Below are 25,456 nucleotides of genomic sequence, written 5' to 3' on the forward strand. Positions count from 1 at the left end.
TACCTTGGGAATGAGGAATTGAGACCTACAAACTGAGCTTCACCAATGTGAATGTTAGAGATGGGATAATTTAATCGACCAAGTGACAAGAAATTGTTATTTGTCATCAATAACTCGGGCCTCTTGAAAAATGGCAGCCGCCCCACATCCTACCTCCTGAAGGCTGGAAACCCCCAACAAGGCACGCCCAGTGTGACGCGGCTGACTGTGCGATGATGTCACCAAGGCCCGAAATGATTGTCCCCTATATTCCTATAATCTCCCGCACCTCCAATGAGCAACTTTGACTTTGTACGGTACGAAAGAAGTTGAACATTCATGCATACAAATGGGAGTACCCGGTAATAACGATGATCTGGAGTTATTTCTGCACGCCACTGCGTCACTGTGAGGACAAAACGAGGCGACATGGATGTGGCATGCCAAAATAATTCCCTGAGCAGCGTTCACGATTTTTCCAGCTGAAATTAAGACCTGCCATTTATCATATCACATATATATAGCACAACAAAGACAAAGATTCCCCACTGTCCGGCCTGCCTTTGTCTCCTTAGTGGCGATGTTTACACATACCAGGTACTAATTTTAGGCTGAGTTCACCTTGGGGAGGCCCAGGACCAGTTTAGATAATTGTGACTAGTGTTGGCCACGAGCGGAAATTTAACTCTGGTCACTGGGTTTGTCGCGCTGCGCACCAACCACTGCACCACCGATCTACATAAAAGGACAAAGATCCCCCGTATAGCCTGAACAGACTGTTGGGGCAAGTGCTGTTAGCGAGCACCTATGAAGGCCGGCAGGCACACGGGGGGGTGGGGTGACCAGCACCACGCCCGGCCGCCTTTGTCTCCCTAGTGCCGATGTTTACACACCGCACCAGGTACTCATTTGAGGCCGAGTCGACTTAGTGGAGGCCCAGGGACGTTTCAGATAATCGTCACCGGTGTTCGTAGCGCAGCGCGCTAGCCGCTTCACTACCGCTCCCCACATCACACACCCCCCCTCCCCCCCCCGCAGAGATGTAACTCATGAACTGCTTAATCTCCTTTGGTCATCTCAGAAAAATGCATCGCGGGGGCTGGTAGTGGGGAGGAGGAGCAGGAGGAGCAGGAGGAAGGGGAGAGGTTATCATCGTTGTCCTTGTCCCCGTCTTGGGATGCAAGTGGCTCACCTCTGCAGCGGTCGCAGCGTGGGAAGGAAATCGGCGACTGTCCGGTGCTGGCGCCACAGGAATGCTGCTGCCCGTAGCCCAGCCCCCCGTTGACCGATAACTCTATCTGTTTGTGCCTATTAATAGGCTCGGCCGCACCTACTTTTATAAATTCATTAATTAAATGCACTCCTTTTTTTGTCTGTTTTAAGGCTGACCGCCGAGCACGTCCGCTAGCTCCGCGCTCGTTGTTTTCGTTGAGCCCTTCCGCGTGCTTTGAGAGTTTTTTGCCCCAGCGTAGCGATGCTATTAACGCGATGCTCGTTTTGTGTGTTCCGGATAATTATCCGTGTCCAGATTGGGGGAGAGACGGCTTTTGTCGGCAGTCTGCTATAATAGTCGACATGTGGAATAGATTCTGGGCCCTACTAGAGTGACGTGGAATTTCAACCTCCTGGTGACGGAGATGAGTTACCGCCACGTGCTCATCCTGAGTAGGGAGACGCTGTGAGTTGTTTCTGAGTCGGCTGCTTATCTCTAGGATCTGCCACTACACACGTGGAACTGGAGTTGCCATATGTCCGGGTTTGACCTCGACAGTCTGGGAATTGGCGTCTGTGTTTTGGGCGGCAGGAGTTGATTTGTACCGAGATCTGGTACCGGTATTTATTGTGCACTTTATTACGGTGTACTGCACAGTTTTGATGGACCTGGCTGACTGAGAGATACGTATGGCTTTTGTCTGTGGAAGAAGGCGGCACTGAACAGAACCTAATGATGTGTAGATACATGCCTGGCAAAAATAAAATGAGACCATCTTAACGAAGCCAATTCAATGAGGGGGAGGCACCTTGACCTCACTTAACCGTGGTGTTTTGATGGGCTCTTTAACTGTAGGGTCTGCCATTTTGTCATCAACATCATGATCATCACTATTTGCATTGATCTCTCCACTGCTGGATGAAAGCCTGCTGTTTAAGACGTGCCACTGAATAGCGGCTGACGACAAACAGATTTTTGCTCCAATATCAAATCTTTCACAGATACAATAATTATCGTGAACATCCCTTTGTCAATCCACTTAACCAAGGCTTCTCCCCCATGTCCTGCTGGTCATAGGGTTTGGTGGACCCCTTGCCCTGCTGGGTCTTGTGTGGGTTGACGGAATAGCACAAGCGTCTCTTTATAATAAATACCGTTTTAAATTGTCCCATATGAAGCCGATGTTAACAACGTGGGAAACAAGTTGGTGGCTGAGGACACGTGTTCTGCAGCTGTGCAAGTGACGGCGCAATGCCGGGTGACCGCATAGACGAGCTCGCCAGAGTGGGGGTTCACAGAGGGATGGCCAAATATTGTCGGCTTGCGAACGCGTCAACACGCACCTTACCGTTATGCAACAACAACAAGAATAATAATCATGCGAAAAATGAGTAGGGCTCGGCTTTACCGTACGACTGCGACGTCTGTCCTGCGGTGGCGTTATAATTATAAACACTATGTCGATGCCAGTAGTACCTTATTAGTGCAGCTAAGATGCAGTCATGGATAAATAGTAGAAATAGTTCCCCAAATTGATGAAAATGTCAGTTAGTCCGAGTACATCGCACACAATCACGATCGTGTGAATATGGGCCGCGTGAAATGATGTCACGGGCCGTCGTGCCTTTGCCGTTGGGCCATCACTCCCCCATCCCACTGCTCTTGTTGCCAGAGCTTGGAGGTGGAGAAGCGAGCAGCTGTGAGGACGACCAGGGGGTGATGGGAGGAGGGGATGGGGGCAGCACAGGACAGGGGCCAGAATCTAGAGACCCCAGAGAGAGAGAGAGAGGGAGAGAGAAGCCGCCCCCGCAAACTCAGGCCTGTGCTTCCTGGCACATAGCAGGGAGCGGCGCTACACGGTCGGCCCTGGCGGTTGAGTCACCTTGGCAATCCGGCCCACGCTTGGGACGTTTGGCCTACGATGTGTGTTCAGAAATAGGACTGTGGGGGCGGCTCATTGAATGTCTTGCACCAGGGCCCCTGCAATCCATGCAATCTCACTGGTCTCCATGCAAACTTATGGGTCAAGGGGGGTCTTTGTTAGTGGAGTAGTTATCAAGTGTGTGCAGACAGTGCAACTGCACCAGGGCCCACAGGCCAGAGGAGCACCTGATGTACATTATAGGCTACAAATGATGGTCTCTTGTAGCACCATTCCAGATGTATAATAAACACTTCACATCTCACTTGTATCCCATCATTACGTCTCAATTTTACGGGAAGTGCTGCCACTCGGGGTGTGTACCCATGTGCCACCACTAGAGGGAACTCTGGAGAGCCACTTTAGAGGATATTTGGCCTACTCTTCCATGTTTTTGTATTATGTTTACCCCTATATATATTTTACAATTTTGCCGTTGCATCACGCCGTCCTTGGCTTTGCCTCTTGGTTCAAACCACCAAGCGACTGCAATCAATAGCTGGACGATATAAACTACTATTTAAACTATTACAAACTATTAACCATTTTTTATATATCAGGTATGGCTCACTAAGCTATATAGCTATTTTTAAGAAGCGTTATGGCCACAAATGATAGCTCAACGAAGTGGCTTATCATCATATGGAAATGTATTGCAGCCAAATACTCTGAACGTATGTTTCTAAATGTGCGTGGGGAAAACCGGAGTACCCAGAGAAAAATCCACGCAACGTGCAAACTCTAATTATACAAGCATCAGGATCAGGATCGAACCCACGACCTCCTGTATTCCAGGCGAGGTAGTTAACATCTCCAAGCCACGGTTATGATTGTGAGAGAGAGACGTGCAAACTCCAATTTTACAGGCATCAGGGTCGGGAACGAACCCACGACCTCCTGTATACCAGGCGAGGTAGTTAACATCTCCAAGCCACGGTTATGATTGTGAGAGAGAGACGTACAGGCATCAGGGTCGGGATCGAACCCACAACCTCCTATTTTCCAGCTAGTTAACATCTCGTCACTGTGACTCTGCCACTGCCACGTGACTGCTACCGAACAACACGCGGCGCGCTGTGTCGATCGCTCAGCAGAAGGCGGGCGGCGACGGCGACGAGGTGGAGGGCCCCGCGGCGGGCACGGGGTCGGCCGCCGCACCTCCCCCCGAAACGCCGAGGAGAATGTTCACCTACGAGATCCCCCTCAACGACTCGGGCTCCGCAGGGCTTGGCATCAGCGTGAAGGGCTCGCGGGAGGACGACACCGACCTCGGCATCTTCGTCAAGTCCATCATCTTCGGCGGAGCCGCCTCCAAGGTGCCAAATTTGGGCGGTGCTGCGGACGAAGAGGCAGTAAGGGGGGAGCGGTTGATGACGATTGTGTAAATGTGTTTTTTTTGGTTCGCTGTGATGGTGTTTATGAACGTGATGGTGATTATGAAGATGATGGTGGTAAGGATGACTGCTGATTTAGATTGTTGGTTCTCTTGTGATGATGATGATGACAGCAAACGTATGTATGTTGAACTTCTTTCGCACCATACGTAGCCAACCAACTAATAGGAGGTGTGGGGAAGGACAAAACAATAATTTTGATTGGGTGATGATGATGATGTTGATTGTGATTTTGATGATAATGATTGTGCATGTTTGATGATAATGACAGGTAAAATAGCGGTTGTGATGGGATAATGATGACAGTGGTGATGGAATTGTCATTTTGGTTTCAACGAATGTGGTGATTCCAGGACTGCACCTTTACCTCGTACAGGGAGATTCGTAGTCGCCGTCATCATTATCCAACGTCGACAAGGATGTTTCATTTCGATTTAAAGCTTTCGTGACTGCAGGGATTCATCTTCTTGGTTCTTTCGGTAAAGTCACGTCGAAGGGAAATAATAAAATAATAAAAATAAAAAATAAAAAATAATTCTCACGACGTTTCGGCCACAACGCTAAAATAAAACATAATAAAATAATTCTCACGACGTTTCGGCCACAACGGCTGCTTGCGTTGTGGCCGAAACGTCGTGAGAATTATTTTATTATGTTTTATTTTTATTCTTTTATTAACAACGGCTGCTTGCGTTGTGGCCGAAACGTCGTGAGAATTATTTTATAATGTTTTATTTTTATTATTTTATTATTTCCCTTCTACGTGACTTTACCGAAAGAACCAAGAAGAGGATGTTTCAATTTTTTTTAAACCTCAATTACGACGACGAAGGTCACGTGGCGGGTCTCACTGCCCCCCACAGGACGGGCGGCTGCGCGTGAACGATCAGCTGGTGGCGGTGAACGGCCAGTCGCTGTTGGGCCGCACAAACTCCGAGGCCATGGAGGTCCTGCGGCGCTCCATGTCCACCGACGGGAACGTGCGGGGAATGATCCAGATCGTGGTGGCTCGCCGTGCCGTCCGCTTCAGCCAGGTGCGCCGTCGGGTAGAACCTGAGGGGCAACGTGACATCGTTCCTTTTTCTTCCCCCCCCCTTCTCCTCTCTCCCCTTCTTCCATGCACTGCACAACCGAGTCACACCGGGGTGGCGGGGGGGGGCGGGTCGCTGGGCATGCTAAGCTGGCCTGGCATGGCGCAGGTCAGGAGGTGATAGTTTTGTCCAGAAGCAGAGCTGTGCCGCTGACGTTGCACGCAGCGAACGAGCCGAGACGCACGTCCGTGTAGATGCGCCTCGACGTCGTGTGCGACGTGGCGATTATCCGCACCGGCCCAGGGCCTCCCCCCCGAGTTGACTCGGCCTCAAATGAGTACTTGTTGCGGGATTATAAACATCGCCACTGGAGAAACAAAGGCGTCAGGCCGGGTGTGGTGGTGGCCACTTGTGTCGTGCCGGCCTTCATGGATGCTTGCTAACAGCACCTGCCCCAACAGTCTGTTAAGGCTATACAGGGGAGACATTTGTGTTTGTTTGACGCAGTCCACTGTGTCGGTGAACTAACTGATGATGCCAAGCCAGATTTAGATGTTTGATTCAGCCTCGGCAAAGCAAATAGCCAGCGGAACCTACCCCCCCCCCCTCCCTCCACATACCATGAGGGTCCCATGCTGGCTTGGCTCAGACATGCCAGTGGAAAAGGGGTATTGGTGTTGGGACAGGCTACGGTCTGAAAATGGAAATGTGAATATTCGCTCGTGCTTGTTTCTTCCCTCTGTCTGCCCTCCTCAGCCGATCGTCCCTCAGGGCTCCTCCAAGGCAGTTGCACCTGGACACGTGGATCAGACTCACTCGGACTACAACTCCCTCCTTTATCACACGATCGGAGCCCACCAATCGGGGCTGAAGAATGGCATTCTCGGTAAGAGGGCGTTTGTATGATTTTTATCTGTCAGTCGCGTGCGTGTTGAAACCGGCCGTTGGTTTTCTGTACGTCCTGCGCAAAGGCCGCTGCGTTCAGAGCGCAGTTCGCTAAAGGCTGCACCACCGCTGGTGCCTTGTACATAACTCACTGCAGGTTGAGATGAGAATAACGGCACGCAGACACGTGTACAAACCCATCCGTTCGACAATGAACCAGGCAACAAGCTCGTAAGCAGTGTGATCGTAGAGAAAACAATTAAATGGGCAGCCCGTAACAATAATGATAATAATGTACAAGTACATCTGGTATTCACACTGCTCTTACAGCGCAAGGCTACCTCGATGGTGATGTGATTCACATATGAGTGTCGTCTACTTGCAGGGGGGGCGATAATTGCCGGCAAAACGTAATACTCTAATTGTAAATGTTGTGGGTTTGCTCTGCAATGCACGGGTGTGCTGAACTAGTAACGAATTGACATGTTTTGATCACGTGACAAACCTTACTATAACTGGCTTTGTCGGGTGGTGGCGGATTTAACGACACATATTTACGTAATTTAACCGTCAAAACAAACTTATATTATGGATAATATTGGTCGCCAAGGCCTACGTGTTAAACTGAGGGGGCGATTTGTTAATCATGGAGCACAATGAGCTGGCTAGGATTCCTTACAAACAAAGCTTGTCGGACAATAGACCGGTTGGCCATCCTAAGACGCGGTGGAGAGCCGTGCTCGGGAAATGATTTGCACAGGGCCTGGAATATCCGTACACGGGACCGCAACCGGAAGAGACCGTATGAACAGCGAAGAGCAGTGATGTTGACGTTGTGGTCACAGTACGGATGATGATGATGATGATCGTGCACCGTTACCGTGCTTTTTGTTACGCGCTATGCACAATGTTGACGACATTCACGGTAACGATGATGCGCCTCTGATTAGCACGGTTGGCTACATATGGTGCAAAATAAGTTCAACATGGATACACATTGCTTATGATCACAGTCATGATGATGGATTGTGAAGACGGCATGCTGGTGGCAATGTTCACGATGTCGTTCATGACTACAGTAACAAAAGCTGTAAAGATGCCGAGAAAACCGGTTGAACGTCGTTGAGCGGGCAAGACGAGAACCTGATGTTGAGATCGATCGATCGATCGAAAGAATTGGTTTATCTTCTTGGTTCTTTCGGTAAAGTCACGTAGAATGGAAATAATAAAATAATAAAAATAAAACATAATAAAATAATTCTCACGACGTTTCGGCCACAACGCAAGCAGCCGTCCTCAGGTGAAGAACAGGTCTGTCGGAAAGACAGAGTCTGAATGACACGTCCTGGGCTTGGAGCGTCTATTTAAGCTTAGAGTCGCGGCATCTCTTCATAAAGGTGAAAGACTCGATTAGCTGAGCCTTCTTATCCCGGAGTTTGTTGAAAGATCTTAAAGAATTGGTTTAATTGACCGTTCCTACCATCCATGTTTAATATAGAATCAAGTTGCAAGGTTATTCCATTTAACCAGGTGAGAACTCGAGAGACCAGGATGGAGCCCCGCTTCGCGGAGTGAACGACGAGAGTAAAACAAACGATGTGCAGCACAACTGCGTCTCGTGACGAATCGAAAAGATTGCTCGAGCACGAACGACATCAATTAAAGCGTTGCTCCGTGTGGTTTTTTTTTGTTGGGGACGGGGGGGGGACAGGAGGGTGGGGGACGTTACCCAGGGACCGAGAATTAGCGGACAGCCCGCCACCCCCTCTCCCGCCACGGCGAACGCCGCTCCTCAACCACAGCTCCTGGACGGACGGCGGATCGGGGCCACGGGGCACGCAGTGGCCTCCTGCCGTCACGAGGTAGGCGTGATCCACTGTTATTCCCCCTTCCCTGTAGTCCGTCATCTCTTCATTGTCATAATTATCTTAGTATCATCATCATCATTCAATGCCATCATCATTGTCATGGTCATCGTGACCATCATGGCCATCATCATCATCACCACCACCATCATGAGAGTTACCCAAGTGCAGTGGTGCCTGTTCGCAATCCAGAATATTGGAGGCAGGGTTGGCGAATCACTCGTTGAGGATGACGATGGTGACGATGTGCCCGCAGCGTGGGCTGGTGCCACGATTCTGAGGATGAGCCTGGGTGGTCGAGCGTCCAGGGGCACGGGAGAGGCCTCGGGGACGACGGCCCCGCTGACGGCATCAGGCACAGGAAGTCGCGCAGCATGGACATCAGTGAGTGCACGTGTGTGTGTACGTGTGTAGGTGTGTGTGTACGTGTGTACGTGTGTGTGTGTGTACGTGTGTAGGTGTGTGTACGTGTGTAGGTGTGTGTGTGTGTACGTGTGTACGTGTGTAGGTGTGTGTGTGTGTGTACGTGTGTGCGTGTGTGCGTGTGTAGGTGTGTGCGTGTGCACGTGGGGAGCGGTAGTGTAGTGGTTAGCGCGCTGCGCTAGGCACCCGGCGACCCGAGTTCGATTCCCGCTCACGGCCAACATCAGTGACGATTATCTGAACCGGTCCTGGGCCTCTCCTAGGTCGACTTAACCTCAAATGAGTACGTGGTGCGGTGTGTAAAAACGTCACCACTAAGGAGACAAAGGTGGCTGGGCGTGGTGCTGCCCCTCATAGGTGCTGCTGCTCGCGAACGCCACTTGCCCCGACAGTCCGTGTGGGTTAGCTGGGGGACCTTTGTCTTTGTAAGTGTGTGTCATTATGGAGAGAGGTAGTTCAGCAGTTGGCGCACTGCGTTACGAACCCGGCGAACCGAGTTCGATTCTCAGTTACGACCAATGACAGCGATGAATATTTGAATTGGGGCTGGGCCTCCCCGAGGTCGACTCAGCCTGAAGAGAGTAACCATCATTGTGTCACCATCAGCACTGGGGCGACCTATACGGCCAGGCATGGTGCTAGTCACCCCATCCCCCTTGTGTCCCAATGCAGCCTCAATGGGTGCTCCCTCACAGCACTTGCCCCAACAGACTGTTCAAGGCTATATGGGGGGTAAATTTGTCTTTATATGTGTGTAGCCCCGTATTGCCATGATGCATAACATCAGGGGAGATTGGCATCCATACTAGATGGGGGATTCGCTCGCTTGAATTGGCCTGAAAGTGAGCATTTCATGCGATGGTGCAGTTCACAGCAGCACGGGAGAGACAAAGGCAGGTTTGGTGCAGTGCTGGCCACACCACTCTCTCATTTGCCATGCTGGCCTTCGTCGGATCGATCGCTATCACACAGAACCAACAACAACAACAAATCAATCTCAGTTTCTGCTAAAAGCGCAGTGGTCGCTTGTGTTCAAAGTCAATTCGCAAACTAAAGGTTGATCCGCTCTCTCCGAGGATGAATGCAAGCACGAAACATACATATCTACACACACACTCACACACACGTGTGTACATATATACACATGTTCCGTGAATAATAGAACACGGAGCTGAGCACGTTGTCAAAAACCGCACCCCGTTTCTTTTCGCAGTCGCCGACGAAAACGACCGCGGCCGCTCGTCGCAGCAGAGGGCAGGTAAAGCGGTGCGAGCGCGCAAACCTCGCTCCACGCTCGCGCTTCAAGAGCCCCGCCGCGCGGCGATGATTCCCAAGCCGGCCACGCGCTGGCTCGGCGTCGCCAGGCGACCCTCGTGAAGGTCAAGCGGCCTTTAAACCAGCCGGCATCGGCGACCGTTAATTTGGCCCGCCCGGAGTTGTCATTTTATTTGGCCGCTGTCTCTTGCTTCAAAGCGCGTGTGGGGGGGGTAAGGGCTTGGTGGTGGGGCGGGGTGGGGGGGAGCACTTTGTCACCACCAGTGCCGTCTCGCCTTCTGTGTCTCCGAGCCCAGAGGGGTTCTTTTATTCCCCCGGCTCGCGTGGCCTCTGCCCTCGCTCGCTCCCGCAATCAAACGAGGCCTTGAAATGAAACGATGGCTAAACGAGAGGGGGGACCCCCTAGCGGCGCTCGTGGCCTGCGGGGAAGAGGGACGAGAGGTCACGTGCCCCCTGCCCCCTCCCCCTTGCCCCCCTCGTAGGCCGTGAGCCAATGGTGGGTTTTGTGGTACCACCTGGGGTGGCAAATGCGACCAATATCCGCCATGAGCAGCGTCGACAATGGGCAGAATCCACCATGGCCAGAAAACAGAAATGTATCTTATTTGGGTCTTTCGGTAAAGTCACATAGAACAAAAAAAGTTTACAACAAAAAAACTACGACGTTTCGATCGCAACGTAAGCAATCGTCATCAGGATCGAAACATCTTTTTTTTTGGTTATTTTTTTTGGTTTAAAAGACACCTCATTCATTATATGTAGACGTTTCATATTAAATGTTTTTTACATTCCTGAATGGTCTATAAATAATATAATATGGTTCCGTTTAAAAACAATGGGTATTTCGTTATCTCACAAAGCTACCACAAGGATCTTGCTATCATAATAATTTGTGATCTCGACCTAAAATTCTCGAATAAAATCGAGGGTTGCACCTGCCACCCCAGGTGGTACCGGTGTAGGCCAGCGGCCAAGACAGTCGTGTGGTGACGGGTGGGTGTCTGCCACTTATTAGATCCCGCTGCTGTCCATGTGTGTGCATTTAAGGTTTTTAGAAGAGGGTTTTTTTTTTCGTTGAATGCCCCAGGCTCCAGCGGAGCTGAGTTTTAACGTTCACCAAGCAAACGTCAGCCACCAGAGAGAGAGACGGCCACCAGAATAAACATCCGTTATTTGTTGAGTGCAACACCTTGATTGCCCCGGGTAGGAATGGTTCTCGGGGTTGGCTCATAATCAGCACCGATTAAATATTTGGGAGATTTTTATATTAATTTAAATAAACAAATATATGGTTGTAACTGATTTCCGCATGCGTGTGGCGTGAGTTAAGTTGTTTAAGGGGGGTGCGTGGCTTGCTCGGGGGGGGAGGGGGGGGGGACACATAATGGTTTTGCCGGAGTTGGCAAGTTGATGATCTCATGCCCATCGCCAGTAACCGCGCTCATAAATACCCATCATCAAATTAGTTTTTCTAATCTCATTTGTTTCGGCCCAGCTGCGAGAGCAACGGTTGCGTAATTTCTTGCGATTTTTGAAGTAACTCTTTTGAGAGGTTAACGTTTGGCAGCAGCAATCTCGTGGTTGTTGGAAGGGAGACGCTGTTCTCCGATAACAACGCACCGCTTTGCTTTGGACCCAAGGAGTTCCACGCAAAAAAAAAAACACGGCGCCGATTATAGCACACATTTTACGTTGTTGACGATCACTGCCAATAAGTTGAAATCAACACTGAACTGATTGCTATGCGGATTATTCAAGATAAGTGAATCGTTTGTTATCAAAAGAAGTGGCTGGGTAACTCGGGATTGAGCACTGAATCCCAGCAGACACTCAAAATCAGACCAGGTTCTCAAGTGTAGTAAGGTGATTGTTGCAAATCCAGTCATCAATCACTGCAAGTAAAGACCCTATTAAATATGGTATTTCACTTAATTTGGTTAATTCCCAGTAATGAAACTATTCCGAACTGGGAATTAGGCTGTCACCTGAATGGGTCTCAGAAGTAGTTCTGTGAAAGCTCCTTCCACAAGCCGGGCTAATGCGCCATGAGAGTTCCGAGAGGACGAGTCGTTTCACCACATGGTGCCGATAGCGCAATTGGAATGAAAGACGTTAGGAAAATAAAAAAAGTCGCCAATCAAAAACGTAACAAAAAAAATTAAGTCACTCGTGTATCGTTACTCCTTCAGGCTGGAACACGAGGAGTGTAGGCCCTTCGCTCGGCCTGGTCATGTCCAGCTCGCTCGAGAGCCTTCAGGCCGCGGTGGCCGCGGCGTCGGGAGCCAACGATGGCGGCGGCGGCGAGCGCCATCACGACGGCGACTTCTACTACGACGACGACGACGACGATGACGACTACGACGGAGTCGACGGTGGTGACGACATGGGCGGCCACGGCGTCTTCTCGCCGGGACGCCCACGATCCGGCCTTGGCCGCGGGCGAGCTTGCAACGCCAGCTTCCGGGCCGCCATCGACAAGTCGTACGAGGAGGGCGGCGGCGGCGGCGGCGGCGGCGGTGGTGCGGGGACGGGCGCCAGCGACGCAGAGTCGTGGGTCACCGAGTCGCGCAGCGCCGGCTCCAGCCGGCACGGGCGCGGGGAGGGAGAGGTCAGCGACCCCGACACGTGTAAGTGTCGCATCGGCAAACGGACAGAAAGAATTCGCCGCGCGCGCTAACTTTCCTCGTAAACTAAGAAATAAAAAGGCTTCACGGCTTGCTGAGTGAACATACAGGCTAGCAAGCGAACTAATTAACAAGCTGATCAGCAAATTTTTGACGAGACAACTAATTAACCTACGAATAAACTAACAAGTTAATTAAACTCGCTCCAAAGCTTAGAATACTAAGCAAATTAATGTAATGGCCTTATGAATGAACATATGAAAAACAAAGATAACTAATACACTTAGATTTTTTTTAACTAACAGGTTAATTACCAAACTAATTAACGTGTTAGTTTGTAATTCTTTGAGTGGCTCAAATAATTAGCCAACATGGCAAAACACAAACTTACAAACTGATAAATACAAAAAATAACGGCTCACAATGTTCAACTTGCCAACTAACCCTTGCAACAAGTATACCGTAAATAAAATGAGCTTGGAGTGGTGGCCTTGGGCCGCCAGTCTTGAGAGAGACTTTCTGAGTGTTCCAGACGCCGAAAATGATTCAATTGTGACTGTCTGGAGGACAAAGTGCGTATCTCCACACGTTTTTCACACTGAAAACGAAACGAAACAATGTTTTATTTGACCAGGTAAGGCCGCCGCTGAGCTGTTTCGCTCTTTTTCAGAAGTGACCTGGCCACAAATGATAGCGCGACGAAGTGGCTTATCGTGTGGAAATTTATAGCAGCCAAATACTAGTGTTTATTTGAAATGTGGAGGGAAAAACCGGAGGACCCGGAGAAAAATCCACGTGACCACGGGGAGAGAGAGGCATCAGGGTAGGGATCGATCCCCACGACCTCCTGTATACAGGCGAGGTAGTCAACATCCGGGCTGAGGGAGTCTAGTAAACCGCTTCATTTTGGTCTTCTTGGTTTCCAGGTGCAGGTGGCTCTGCTCGGCACTCTTGTTGTTCCTCAGCAGTGGTTGTTTTGTCTCCCCCCTTGACCTCTACGATGCTGCGACGTGTCCGCATTTGCCCCGCGCTCCGTTTTGTAGTTTTTTGACTGAACGTGTCGTGTCAAGGGGGGGGCGGGTGGGGGGGGAGAGAGTTCGTCGTTAGCGGTGATATTTAAACAACGACAACAACAACAACAACAAAATAACATGAATCCAAAGGAAGACTTGACTTGCTGCTGTGTGCAGGAAGAGTGTTGCCTTGTGATCACGGTGGCTTGGGGGGGGGGGGATGCAGTGTAAACAGCTCATGACGGCGGGGGCCCCCGCGCTTCAAGTGGGCCGGTTCCCCCAGGGCCTTCTGTTTCACGTTAACATTTTAAACTTCCTGCCTGTTTAGACGCAGCTGTGAAAGCATATGAACGCTAAGGATTTGATTTGGGTCGCGGGCAGGAGTGGATAAAAAAAAAATTATCCCCACCCGGGTCATGTTGCGAATTCGGTTTGCGCAAAATTGGTTCGGACGCGTGCGATGCCTGTTTAGATTGTCATCTCTGAACACGAATGTTTTGAGTTCTTTGAACGTCAAATGTTTGGAGTTCTTCGAACGTTGTTTTTGGCTTCGGTTGACATTCGTCTGATTGCTTTGTGATGGTAATTAGCAAAAGCTTTGATAACAGTTTCTGTAATGTGTCAGTGGATAGTGTTAGTTTTTTTACCGGGAGAGAGACGCTGCTAGATTTGGTCGCGTTAATAGAGCCCGCTTGTGGTGGTTAGCGCACTGCTCGCTGGACCTGGTGACCTATTCTTGTCCACGGCTAACGCCATCGGGGAGTGATGTCTGAACTCAGAATCAGAATATGTATTTATGCTGGAGGAATCCGATGAACTATAAAGCTCTTCTTCGCATGGAGAAATATGGTCAAACAACCCCGATGACCGCCACGGCATGGTGAAAAATTTCATTCTGCAGTGGATTTATAAAAGGGTAGCACTTGAAAAAAGATGTACAGTATATGTTTATCCAAAACTGCAGGGATTACTGCTAAGAATGTGGCCTCAAACAGCAGCAAACAAAGTCTGGATGATGCTGCTGCGGCAGATGCGGAGCCGCGTGGCTTACAGTGTGTGCGCGGTACGCACCAAAACAGGCGTGCATGAAGAATATGAATTGCTCATCAGTTTTTGGGTTCGGATATATAAACAAAAACTTAGTAAAGTAAAATAAGATCACGATAGACGACCCAGACACACCTTACCGAGATGAAACCCCCTCGTCCCAATTCAGACCGATAACCGCGAGCCCCAATCACCGCTGCCCGAGGTCTAATTATTCCACCATTGTAACCTCCTTTGCCAGTAGCAAAATATGATAAATGTTTTTTTTTACCCTTTTATCTGGCAACAAAACTGACACCTCTTTTTTACAAGGAGTCATGTTTGCATTGACCACAATACCTGCGGTCGGAATGCAAACAAAAAACACAACTCTGATAATGTATGCACTGTCCTTGAAATTGATTGGTCCACACCCGAGACAGCTTTTCTTAGAGCCTAGTCTCACGTGGTGTTGGACCAGATGACGCCAAAAGGCGCACAACTCAAAGACAATGCACCATCAGAGTATGAGAGCTCGGGGTAAGCATTTACACCATTGGAACTTCTTTTGCCAGTAGCAAAATATGATAATTGTTTTTTTTACCCTTTTATCTGGCAACAAAACTGACACCTTTTTTTACAAGGAGTCATGTTTATTATTCTCTTTGCTGTTGGTGGAATTTCCCGAGAGCCGTCACCGCCTGACGCTGACGGGCTCTGCTGTGAGACTGATAACAGCGGCTCCCGCCTCTCTGCGTCGCGCCGTGCAGTGGAGGAGGAGACGGTGGACAGCCCTCGCTGGCGCCCGCCGAAGGCCCTCACCAACCGCCTCCAGTCGCTCTCGCAACCGGGATCCCCCCGGGGACGGCACAACGGCCGCGGCACGGCAGGAAAGGAGAAGAAGAGCAAGCCGGAGAAGGAGAGGGAGCGCGGCAAGGACAGGGACAAGGAGAAGAAAGAGGGCATTATGAAGGGACTGGGAGTTATGTTCAGGTAGAGTACATGACAGCCGTGTCACGATTCACCCACCCCACAGAGATTCGGAGGTCACCGTTGGATTCCCCCGGGTTGATTATTTTTCTTGTCCCATTTTTAGCATCGTGCCGTGTACTGTTTATCGTTTTTCTACGTGCGCTCTGTCCGTCCCGACTGTCCAAGGGTTGCCCATAATGTGTAAACTCAACCGAGAACAAAATGAACGATTTAAAAATACGCAAACTTTTTTTTGTTTGCCCAGACACCCACACGTCGGCTTCCGTGCCACTAATAAAAAACTTACGAAGACAAACACAGTTTGGAAATCGTTACAGAATGCCATGCATATGCATACACTTCTTTGTGTCGTTTGAATCGCGCGTTGTGCAAGTTACATCTGTGCTTGATGTGTATCGCAGGTTTGGGAAGAGCAAAAAAGAAGAGAAAGCGGTGAAGGTGGAGAGGAAGGGATCGAGGAGAGATGACAGCATCCTCACCGACGAGGAGATCAACATAATGAGGAGGGAGCAGGAGAGGTGGGACTCACGTCACTCGCATGTTCGCTCGCACACTCTCTCACTTCCTCGCGATCTCTCTGATTCCCTTTACTCTCCCTAACCATCTTTCCCTCTCAATCTGTCTCCCTTTCCATCCCATTCTTCCTCCCTGTCCCACCCTCTCCATCCTACCTACTCTTTCCCACTTCCTCTCACTCTGTCTCTACCCCCCGACTTCGTCTCACTCTCTCCATCCCTCCAATTCCTCTCTCCATCCCTTCCTCCATCCCTCCTCCTCCTCCTTCCTCCTCCTTCCTCCTTCACTCTCTCTCTCCATCCTTGATGCTCCCTCTCTTTGCATCTCCATCCTTTCCACTGCTCTCCGTCTGCGCTTCCTCTGGGAAGCCGAGAGCATCGTAGCTGCCAGGATTAAATGACTCCCGAGTCCCCAAGGCCTTTGGTGACCGGGCGTGTGGCCCTGTGCCTTTTAAGCAGCGAGGAAACGGTGGGGAACTCTCCTGGGGGGAGGTGGGGGGGGAGAGCGTTTTATGTGACCGTGCGCTAGCTAGGATTACGTCCAGGTAAGCCTTTGTGTTTCATGTGGGAGGAAACCAGAGTGCCCGGAGAAAACACACGCGTATTGAGAGGAGAAGAACGCTTCTTGGATCACAGATGGCCTGTCTGGCCTGCCAAAACTGTTAATGAGACCCAGAGTAAAATTCCAGATGCGGCCCCCTCTCATTCTGAAGCCAAGGTCAAAGATCAAACTGCCCTTTGCTCCCTTCCTGTCTGCGTCCCTATAGCATATCAGCAACCTTCTTATGATTTTACCCTTTCTGGTAATAAGAGGTGTTAATATCTTATTGGTTCCTCCATTCCTCCTTAATAATAAATAATAAAAAGACAAATATTCTTTATTATTTTATTATTTCCCTTCTACGTGATTTTACCGAAAGAACCAAGAAGATGAATCGCTGCAGTCACGAAAGCTTTAAATCGAGGTGTTAAGATATTGAAAAAAACAAATATAAATGTTTTGCAAGGAATCATGTTCGCATTAACCCACACACAGTGCTTGTGGTGAACATGCAAACAAACATGCTCTGATAATATACTGTATGCATTTTTTCAAAACTGATTTGCCTACACTGGAGACAGCCTTCTTTAGGGTCTCGTCTCACCAGTGTCAGACCAGATAACGCCAAAGACAATGCACTATCAGAGCATTTATAGCTTGGGGTGAGCAGCTACAAAATGGGACCGTTTTTGCCACTATCTTAGTATAAAAAAATAAGAAAGGTCCTATTTTTTAGCAACCTTCTTGCTGTCCTGACTCCTGGCAAAGACGACCTCCTCGCCCGGCAGGTGCGTGTCTGTTTGGCAAGTTTAGATGTTTATGCTTGTTTAAAAAAAAAAATGTTGTTACTCGTGGCTTGCTACATTCACCACAGGGAGTTGATTGCTGAACAAAATTATGACCCCAAATCGTGAGAGTTCATAGAATTTTTAGGGACATTTGATGGGTAATGGGGTGGGGGCAGGATATGCCTTTGGGGGGGGGGGAGTAAGTGGGCGGGGAGTGCGGAGGGGTACGGGAATCGTTGCAATCCCAACGTCTTTGTGCATAATTCGGATCGTGGCTCCCATCTGTGCGCAATCCTTCAACCCCGTCACGCATGGTGCGCGCACCGTCCGTCCGTCGGGCGCAGGATCCAGGCGAAGCATCGCGAGCTGCGCGAGCAGCAGGCGCGCGACCGCGAGCTCAAGCTGCAGCGCGAGCGCGACAGCCTCGGCGCGGCAAGCCGCCGCGGCCCCGAGTCCCGCCACCGTCCGTCTTCCCCACCCGAGTCCCGCGGCAATGCCGCCACCGCCTCCATCGCATCCGAGCCGCTGCCATCCCTTCCCGCCGGCGGCGGCGCCGCGGCACTGCTGGAGGTGGAGGACGACGACCTGGACCCCGCGTACGCCAGAGTGTCGCACTTCCTGGTGGCGGAGGACCGCGGGGCGACGGCGGCTGAACGCGCCGCCTCCTCGGCCCCGGCTGCCACCGCCGCCCCGGTCGCCGCTACCCAGAATGCCCTGGGTGTCGTGGCGGACGCGGACATCGACGCGCTGTACGCGAAGGTGGACAAGACGCGGAGGTTGTCGGCGCCGCGATCTGCCGGGTAGGTTTGGACGATGCGGAAGTTTTAGTTTGTTGCCAGTCGCGCGTCATCGTCGTCGTCGTCTTCGTCAGCAGCTGTGATGAATACACTGCTGGATGAAGGCATCCAAGAGGCCGTCACCATCTCTAACGGCCTTGCGAAGTAGTAATCTGCTGAGCACCCACGAACGAGCTGATTTTATTGATGCATCTCCACACTGGATGTAATCTTGGGCTTCTTCCTTCATTTGTTTCTTCATTAGTTCCTTTATTGGCTTTCGTTTCTTCCTTCGTTTGGCTGCCTCTCAGTCATTGGTCTCGTCCACCGGTCATCACCTCTTCCTTACCTATTCATTCATTACCTCTTCATTATGTTGTCACTACTACCCTCCCTGTCACGACTCATCATTATTATTATTATTATTGCATGCGTCTGGCTGAACTGTTTCAACGAGTGTTTTATACGTTCTATTGCACTTTATGGAAAGCTCATTTTGGCAGCAGATTGTGGTTGACTCGGACACCACCACAACATCATCATCATATTTGACATCTTTATAAGGATTTCTGATGGTTTAGTAGAATGAGCAATCGCCCAGTGAGGCTGTCCAACTTTTGCAGAGGATGCCATTGGCAGTTATCCTTTGATTAGGATGCGTCTGTGCCATAGGCACCTGAAGAGGGTGTGCTCATTTCTACCACTGGCTCGGCGTGGATGCCGGGAAACGAGGAGTGCCCGGTGCTCGTCTGTCACTGGGGTGGCTCTGATTGCTCATTTCCCTCTTCGCTTTGTGACTCTTATCGTTGGCAAGCGCCGGGCTCGTCTTGACCGCAAGTCGCACGGGTTTTTGTTACGCTTGGCTCCGCAGGAATTTTTTTGTTGAGATTTTCTAAGAGAGAGACGTTCCAGAGACACGTTTCTTTTTAAACTCTTGGAAGACCTCCGCGGAGTTCCAGCAACAAGTTGTAAATTTTTAGCGGACAATTTATAAGCGAAGGTGAAAGGACACGTGCATTGAATAAACAAACAGGGCAGGATTGGCTTCCTGTATTTCGTGCAGGCGCGGGTGGCGGCGGGGGTGGCCTGCAACAATGGCGACTTGCGGGCGGGCGGGCGGGCGGGCGGGCGGGTGCACGCGAACCGGCCCTTGAAAAACACCGGCTCGCTTCGCAACGACAACAAATACGGGCACTCGATTGCCGCTTTTGAAACCGGTTTTTGTTTCAAGCGGGGAACGAGTGGGCGGCAGTGTGTTGTTGTTGTTTTTCTTCTTCTGCCACGTTTCGGTCGGTGACGTTCGCTCCTCTCCCTGAACGTGCCGTCGGGTTGTTTCATGCATGCGTGCGCCGCGTTCTGCCGGCATCAAAAGAGCTTTCGAGGAACTGATTTTCAGTGGCGGGGGATTAAAAAAATGTGTCAGTGGTGAGTGAAATCTGAACTGGTCCTGGGTGCGCACCCGCTTCACTAACCCGCACTGACTGACAAGGTGAGGTATGGTCAAACAACCTCCTTGACTGACAGGGTGGACTGCTAAAGGGCCGTATGATTTATCAATGCATACATTCTCAATGTAAATACAAAATACGGGTTTCCCTCGCTTCGTGCCGACCGCGTAACCACTTCTGAGTAAATTGAAACCGCATGTTGTAGCGAATTTTGGGTACATATGTGAAATCGCATGAAGCAAGGAAAACCCGTACGTAATTAAGTACAATGTGACTCTACGCGCGATAATGTTTTAGAAATGGCACGCGTCGTAGTTCGCTACACAGAAATGTCAGCGTGCCCCTCTCTCGCCTCCCCCGCCAACCACCACCAGCGGTAGCGGCGGCTCTCGTCCCCCCTCGAGCAGCGAGGAGCGCGTCGCTCAGCTGCGGCACGAGTTCCAGAAGCTGCGCGCCGACGAGGCACGGACGACGGACGTCGGCTCGGCCGACGGGATGACCGGACCGGTAAATCCCACACAGTTCCCCCCCGCCCGCACCTCCGATTTGGCACGGCTGGCTACGTGTGGTGCGAAAAGAGGTTCTGCCTTTACACAGCCTGCTCGTAGGTTCCTGCATTGCACCACCAGGATGGCACCACCAGGATGGCCACCACTGAATTATTCATCATCCTTCATCATCTGCCATGATCCATCCTGGATTAAAGTTATATTCTCGTACAGTAAAACCTTAGATTGCGAGCATAAATAGTTCCGGAAACGTGTTTGCAATCCAAAGCACTCGTATATCATTTGTGATCACGTGACGCTCGGCAGACAAAGCGTATACACGTACTACTCGTATTGCAAGGCCTCGCTCGTTTATCAAATTAATATTTATTTAAATAGTTTGCTCGTCTTGCAAAACACTCGCAGACCAAGTTACTCGCAATCCAAGGTATTCTCGTATATGGCAATATTATGTTCAGGAGCTAAGTGCCAACCAATGTCGAGGTCTGTGAGCCACGAGGGGCTTCAGGAGAGGGTTTGTGTAATTTAGCTTTTCCTCCTCCGTTGAAGGGGTGCAGACCAGAGTGGTTTACGTCTTGGTCCACAGTTTGGGTGGCATGGCCACAAGTGCACAGTGGCTCATGTCTTTAAACGATCAGTTCGTGAAGGACGTGCATATCGGCCTGTTGATGTTCATACGCGGTTGGTGGTGACACCCGTCCGTATCTCCGAGGAAAATCAAAGCAGGGAAGTGCGGTGTTGCTGTGTGCGCACGCTACACAGTCCTATACAGCCCTATATAGCCCTACACAGCCCTACACAGCCCTACACAGCCCTATACAGCCCTATACAGCCCTATACAGCCCTACACAGTCCTATAGTCATGCACAGCCCTACAAGTCCTACACAGCGCTACACAGCACACACACACACTGCCCCCCCCCCCCCCCACTTGAGCTGCGTAGTAGATTGGCACGATTAACTCAATTAGCACGGCCAACCAGGCATGGCCCTTGCTGCACCCCCCACAGACCTGCCAGGCAGATTATCCGGGAGGGGGGGGGGGGACCCCCTTTACTTGCACAGCGAGGGTCTCTAATTAAAATCCAGTGCATGGATGAGATCTAAAAAAGAAAAAGCAACGTAATTAAGTATAAATACACCTACGAAGGAGTGCTTCGTGTCGAGAGGCAATTTTGCGAAGTGAAGGCTGGCTCTTTGGCAGCTCTGGTTTTTGTTAAAAGCCGGCAAAGTGCAGTGCAGAGGGAACCTGGTAAAACACTTTTTTTTTTTTTTTACCCCGGAGTTGATATTTTAGGAGCACGTGCAAGCACTTTGCGCACCGACTTGAGTTTCAGTTTAGCGACTAAAAAAAGCGGATTCTGGCCCTTCTCTGTGTTCTTTTGTCTGGGGGGATGCTCGCTGGGTCCAGGTCATGGCATTCTTTTAATTAGTTTCTCATTAGCATCTATTGCCCCTCGGTGTTATCCCGATGGTGCTGTCGGTGTCCTGAAGAACTCGCGCAGCGCAACGTGACAGAGAATGGCCCGCGGAAGTTGATATTGCAGAGCTACCTCGGAGATCCCTCCACGTGACTTCTAGTCCACACAGTCGGGCACAACACTTTGCCACCCGGCCTGCGACGGAGAGTAACATTCATCGCGTGACTGTAAAACCGATATTTTGTTTAATTATCCTAGCTGGTGTTCAGTCATATTATGTGCAGAAGTCGGTGAGAGGCCCGTGATCATCAACTGGTCTACACTTGAGAATCTGGTTAAATCACAGGAGGCCGAAACCTGGATTCCAAACCCAGGATCTGAGTGGCGTGAGCCCAGGGCTCTGACTTCCGAGCCGTTCGCCCCACCTGCCTTGTGGTTTTTGTATAAATCACGAGGGTGGCTGCCTCTGCTTCCCAAGCTCAGTTGCTGTGCGTGCCCCCTGGGACCCGTTGCAGTTTTGCGATTTGACAGAGACTCCCCTTTCTCAGCGAGGAGTTCACGCGGCTGCCCTCTCGCCGCCGTCTGCCATCGCCTCCTCATACCCCTTTACCCCCCTTCGCTCCCACTCTCGTTTTTTAATCATTTCAAGAGGAAAAAAACCCCACTTTTTTTGCAATCTACATCCTTCGTTTTAACTTTCTGATGCTCGGGGCGTTTACTACGAGGGCCGTTGATGTTTTATTATTATTATATAGGGTCATAATTCACAGCCCTTTGTCAATCCACTGCTGGATGAAGGTCTTCCCATGCTGCGTCATTCCATAGCGTGCAGGGGTCAGGAGTATTCCGATGTCACTCGCTGCAAATGTTCGAAGCTATGGTAGGGCATTTAACTCGAGTTTGCCGCGTTCATAGCAAACTTGGTTCATATCGCAGAGCTGAATTCTGTACTAATAGTGGTGGCAAGTATTTAGTGTTACCAGTTTTTGTGTATGGCTAATAAGAGTGGTTTGCATGATAACAAACTTATTAAATAGGGTCATTGTATCGTTCACTTTTGTTGGTGAAACTCAAGTTTGGTCATCTCAGGTAGTACCAACAAGTTAAATATTTGGTCTGGGCCCTTAACCCGTGTATCAACCACTGTGTTCATGTGTGTCCCCCTCCTAGGACATCTGACATTTTTATTCGACCCTCCGTAAGGGAAGGGTTCCCCCATCCCCGTGGTAGCGTTAACGCCGGGCACGTGTTTCTGTCCCGTCGGTACCGACCCCTCCTAGTTTCCACCCCACCCTGCGACCCGTGAGGTAGAGGTCGCAACCGGGTACCCGATACCCGTACCCTACCCGATACCCGGCCGGGTACGGGTAGCCGGGTATCGGGTAGGGTACGGGTACCCGTTTGCGACCCTGGTGCGGCCGGGTACGGGTACGGGTAAGGAATCAAAACCCGTTTGCGACCTCTGCCGTGAGGACGCGTGGCCGATGTCCGCGTGTGTGCCCACCCAGGTTCCGGGGCCCACGGAGCACTGGAGCGGCCGCCACTCGGTGTCCGTCGAGATGCAGCAGCAGCAGCGCAGGCGGCAGGAGGAGCGCGAGGGGCTGCTCTCGCCCACGCGGCGGCGGTACAACTCCATGCCGCGGTGAGGAGTCGCGGCTTTGTTTGTCCTCTCGCAGAGTCTTATCGCTGCCAAGTTTTCGCCATAGGGGGTGGGGGAGGTGACCAGAAACAGGGAAGATTTCTTCACAATTCTGGCAAATCGCCTGATGAAGCTGGTTGTGATCGCCAGTAAACGTGAACTCGAATTATAAATATTGTGGGTATACTCTCAGACACACCGGTGTGCTGAAGTAGCAACTAATTGGCACGTTTTGTTCACATCCCAAACCTTACCAATTGCCCGTTGACGGGTGGTGGCGGGTTAACGACACATTTATAGTTATTTAAGCGATCTAACCCACAAAAACAACTTTATTGTGAATAACGGTGAAAGCCTACGATGTGTTAAACTGAGGCGACGATTACTCCGTAGATTCCAGTCGAATAGTTTGCGGCTTTATTTATTTATTGTTTGGACCACCACGCCGGCACACAATGGCCTCCTCTCGCGAATGACGCTGGAGGGTTCGCCAACGTCCACTTGCGAAGCGGACGGCACGCAACTCTTCGGTGACTGCTTCGACAGCAGTCACCGGTTCGGCAGCCGCTGGATTCGAACTATCAACATCTGCAACGAGCGGCGGGAATGTACTTACGGCTCGGCTGCCCCGGAGACTTTTGACATCTGCGTCATATTCTCGTATTTTTAAACCATTACCTCAGGTTGAAAGCATTTGTGCGCATTAGTTCTGTCCATCTATAACGGTGGGGGGGGGGGGCAGGGGTGAAAGGGGTGGGGGGAGGTGCTATGGTAACTCTCTGAAAGATAATTCAATATGAATGTAACTGCAGCATGAGGTTGTGTTGCTATTAGAAACTTATCCTATTGGAACCGGGCAAACTGATTAAAGATTTGCCTAAAACTTAAAAATAGAAACCAGAGAAAATAGGAATAGGCGAATGCATTTTTTATATTATGCAAATGTAGTTTGCCTGTTGCTGTCCATACCAGATATTAAATATTTAAAAAGACAAAATCATGATGGAAAGTATCACATGATCCATGCGCATCCATGATTTTTCCTAACTTGCCAAAGTAGCCAGCTTTTTTGTCTTACTTAAAATGAGCCTTTAGTTTTCTATTTATTTACGAAATATTAAGTAACTGCTCCATACCCCTTCTTTTTTGGCCATAAACCATTTCTACTTGATCAAATGTAAATATCCGTGCCACAAAGTGGCCCATAGATGTCAGTACAGCAATTAGGTCATCACCTGCTTCTGAGAGTTTGAGTTTTATTCATTTGTATGGGTTAGGGTTTTCTCCAAGTGCTGTGTTTTCCTTCCACGTATAAAAATACTTAATTACGAATTGGCCGCTCCATCGACGTGGGACACTGCTGAAAAAACACATCGTAACAAAGTAGTACATTCCTGGGTAAAAAAAAAATGGCTATTGTTACACCGCGCATGATCAAGACGTGCAGATGGTGGCCACCACGTTGAGCTGTGGTGCTTATGAACGTCGGAGAATCTGTGTGTAATCTCTTGGGTCGACGGCGATAATTCACCCGACGGCGATTATGGTACGCTGTGAAAACACGCGACCATGGTTGATGGCGTCGCTGACGCAATGAAACGTGCCGTGGGGGGAATGAATTGGAATATTTATCTATACTGGAGGGATCCGATGAGATATTAAGCTCTTTTTCACAGATGTCCAGTGGGGGCAGGTCTGAAAGTTATAGCAACAAATAGTTCAAAAACACAATAGGAGTGCAAAGTATTGGAAAGCTAAGAAAAAATATATACCTTACCTATATACTTCACCAGGTAAGGTCCACTGGGCTGTTTTCTTTTTCAAAAGCGACCTGGCCACAAATGATAGCTCAACGAAGTGGCCTATCATCATGTCGAAATTTATAACAGCAGCCAAATCATCTAAATTATCTAAACGCATGGCGAGGGACCAGCGCCCTTGTTTGCTTTGCCGCTTGCAGCTGTCGCGTACATTTTTGCCGATTTCTTTAGTTAAATATAATAAATTATGGGGGTAAAAGTAAAAAAACAAAAACCACCTCGCCCGGCATCCCGTGAGGTCTCCTGCTGCTGCTCGGCAGCTTGGAAGCCGCCCGCGTGTGGAAAAACTCCGAATTGCCCCTCCTGGTTTTGCATCCTGCTTGCTGAAGCTCCCCCGGGCGTCATTAGACAAATTTT

The 25,456-nt window shown here is 50.1% G+C and overlaps 1 protein-coding gene across 4 annotated transcripts in view; it reads left to right on the forward strand.

Moving 5' to 3' along the window:
- LOC133349680 (partitioning defective 3 homolog) overlaps nucleotides 1–25,456 on the forward strand; it is a 101,448-nt gene that overhangs the window by 70,430 nt on the left and 5,562 nt on the right. For 3 of the 4 annotated variants that reach the window (XM_061563323.1, XM_061563325.1, XM_061563326.1), the window contains 12 exons: nucleotides 4,205–4,429; nucleotides 5,371–5,541; nucleotides 6,295–6,424; nucleotides 8,135–8,285; nucleotides 8,545–8,672; nucleotides 9,925–9,969; nucleotides 12,176–12,613; nucleotides 15,420–15,642; nucleotides 16,044–16,160; nucleotides 17,831–18,286; nucleotides 20,085–20,217; nucleotides 23,149–23,282. In XM_061563323.1, coding sequence (XP_061419307.1) covers nucleotides 4,205–4,429; nucleotides 5,371–5,541; nucleotides 6,295–6,424; nucleotides 8,135–8,285; nucleotides 8,545–8,672; nucleotides 9,925–9,969; nucleotides 12,176–12,613; nucleotides 15,420–15,642; nucleotides 16,044–16,160; nucleotides 17,831–18,286; nucleotides 20,085–20,217; nucleotides 23,149–23,282 — 2,351 coding nt within the window. The remainder of the gene's footprint in view (nucleotides 1–4,204; nucleotides 4,430–5,370; nucleotides 5,542–6,294; nucleotides 6,425–8,134; nucleotides 8,286–8,544; nucleotides 8,673–9,924; nucleotides 9,970–12,175; nucleotides 12,614–15,419; nucleotides 15,643–16,043; nucleotides 16,161–17,830; nucleotides 18,287–20,084; nucleotides 20,218–23,148; nucleotides 23,283–25,456) is intronic. The other variant, XM_061563324.1, reaches the window with a different exon arrangement.

The sequence above is a fragment of the Lethenteron reissneri genome, chromosome 31 (genome assembly GCF_015708825.2).
Source record: "Lethenteron reissneri isolate LAM-NWPU_2019-01 chromosome 31, ASM1570882v1, whole genome shotgun sequence".
In the NCBI taxonomy this organism is placed as follows: Eukaryota; Metazoa; Chordata; class Hyperoartia; order Petromyzontiformes; family Petromyzontidae; genus Lethenteron; species Lethenteron reissneri.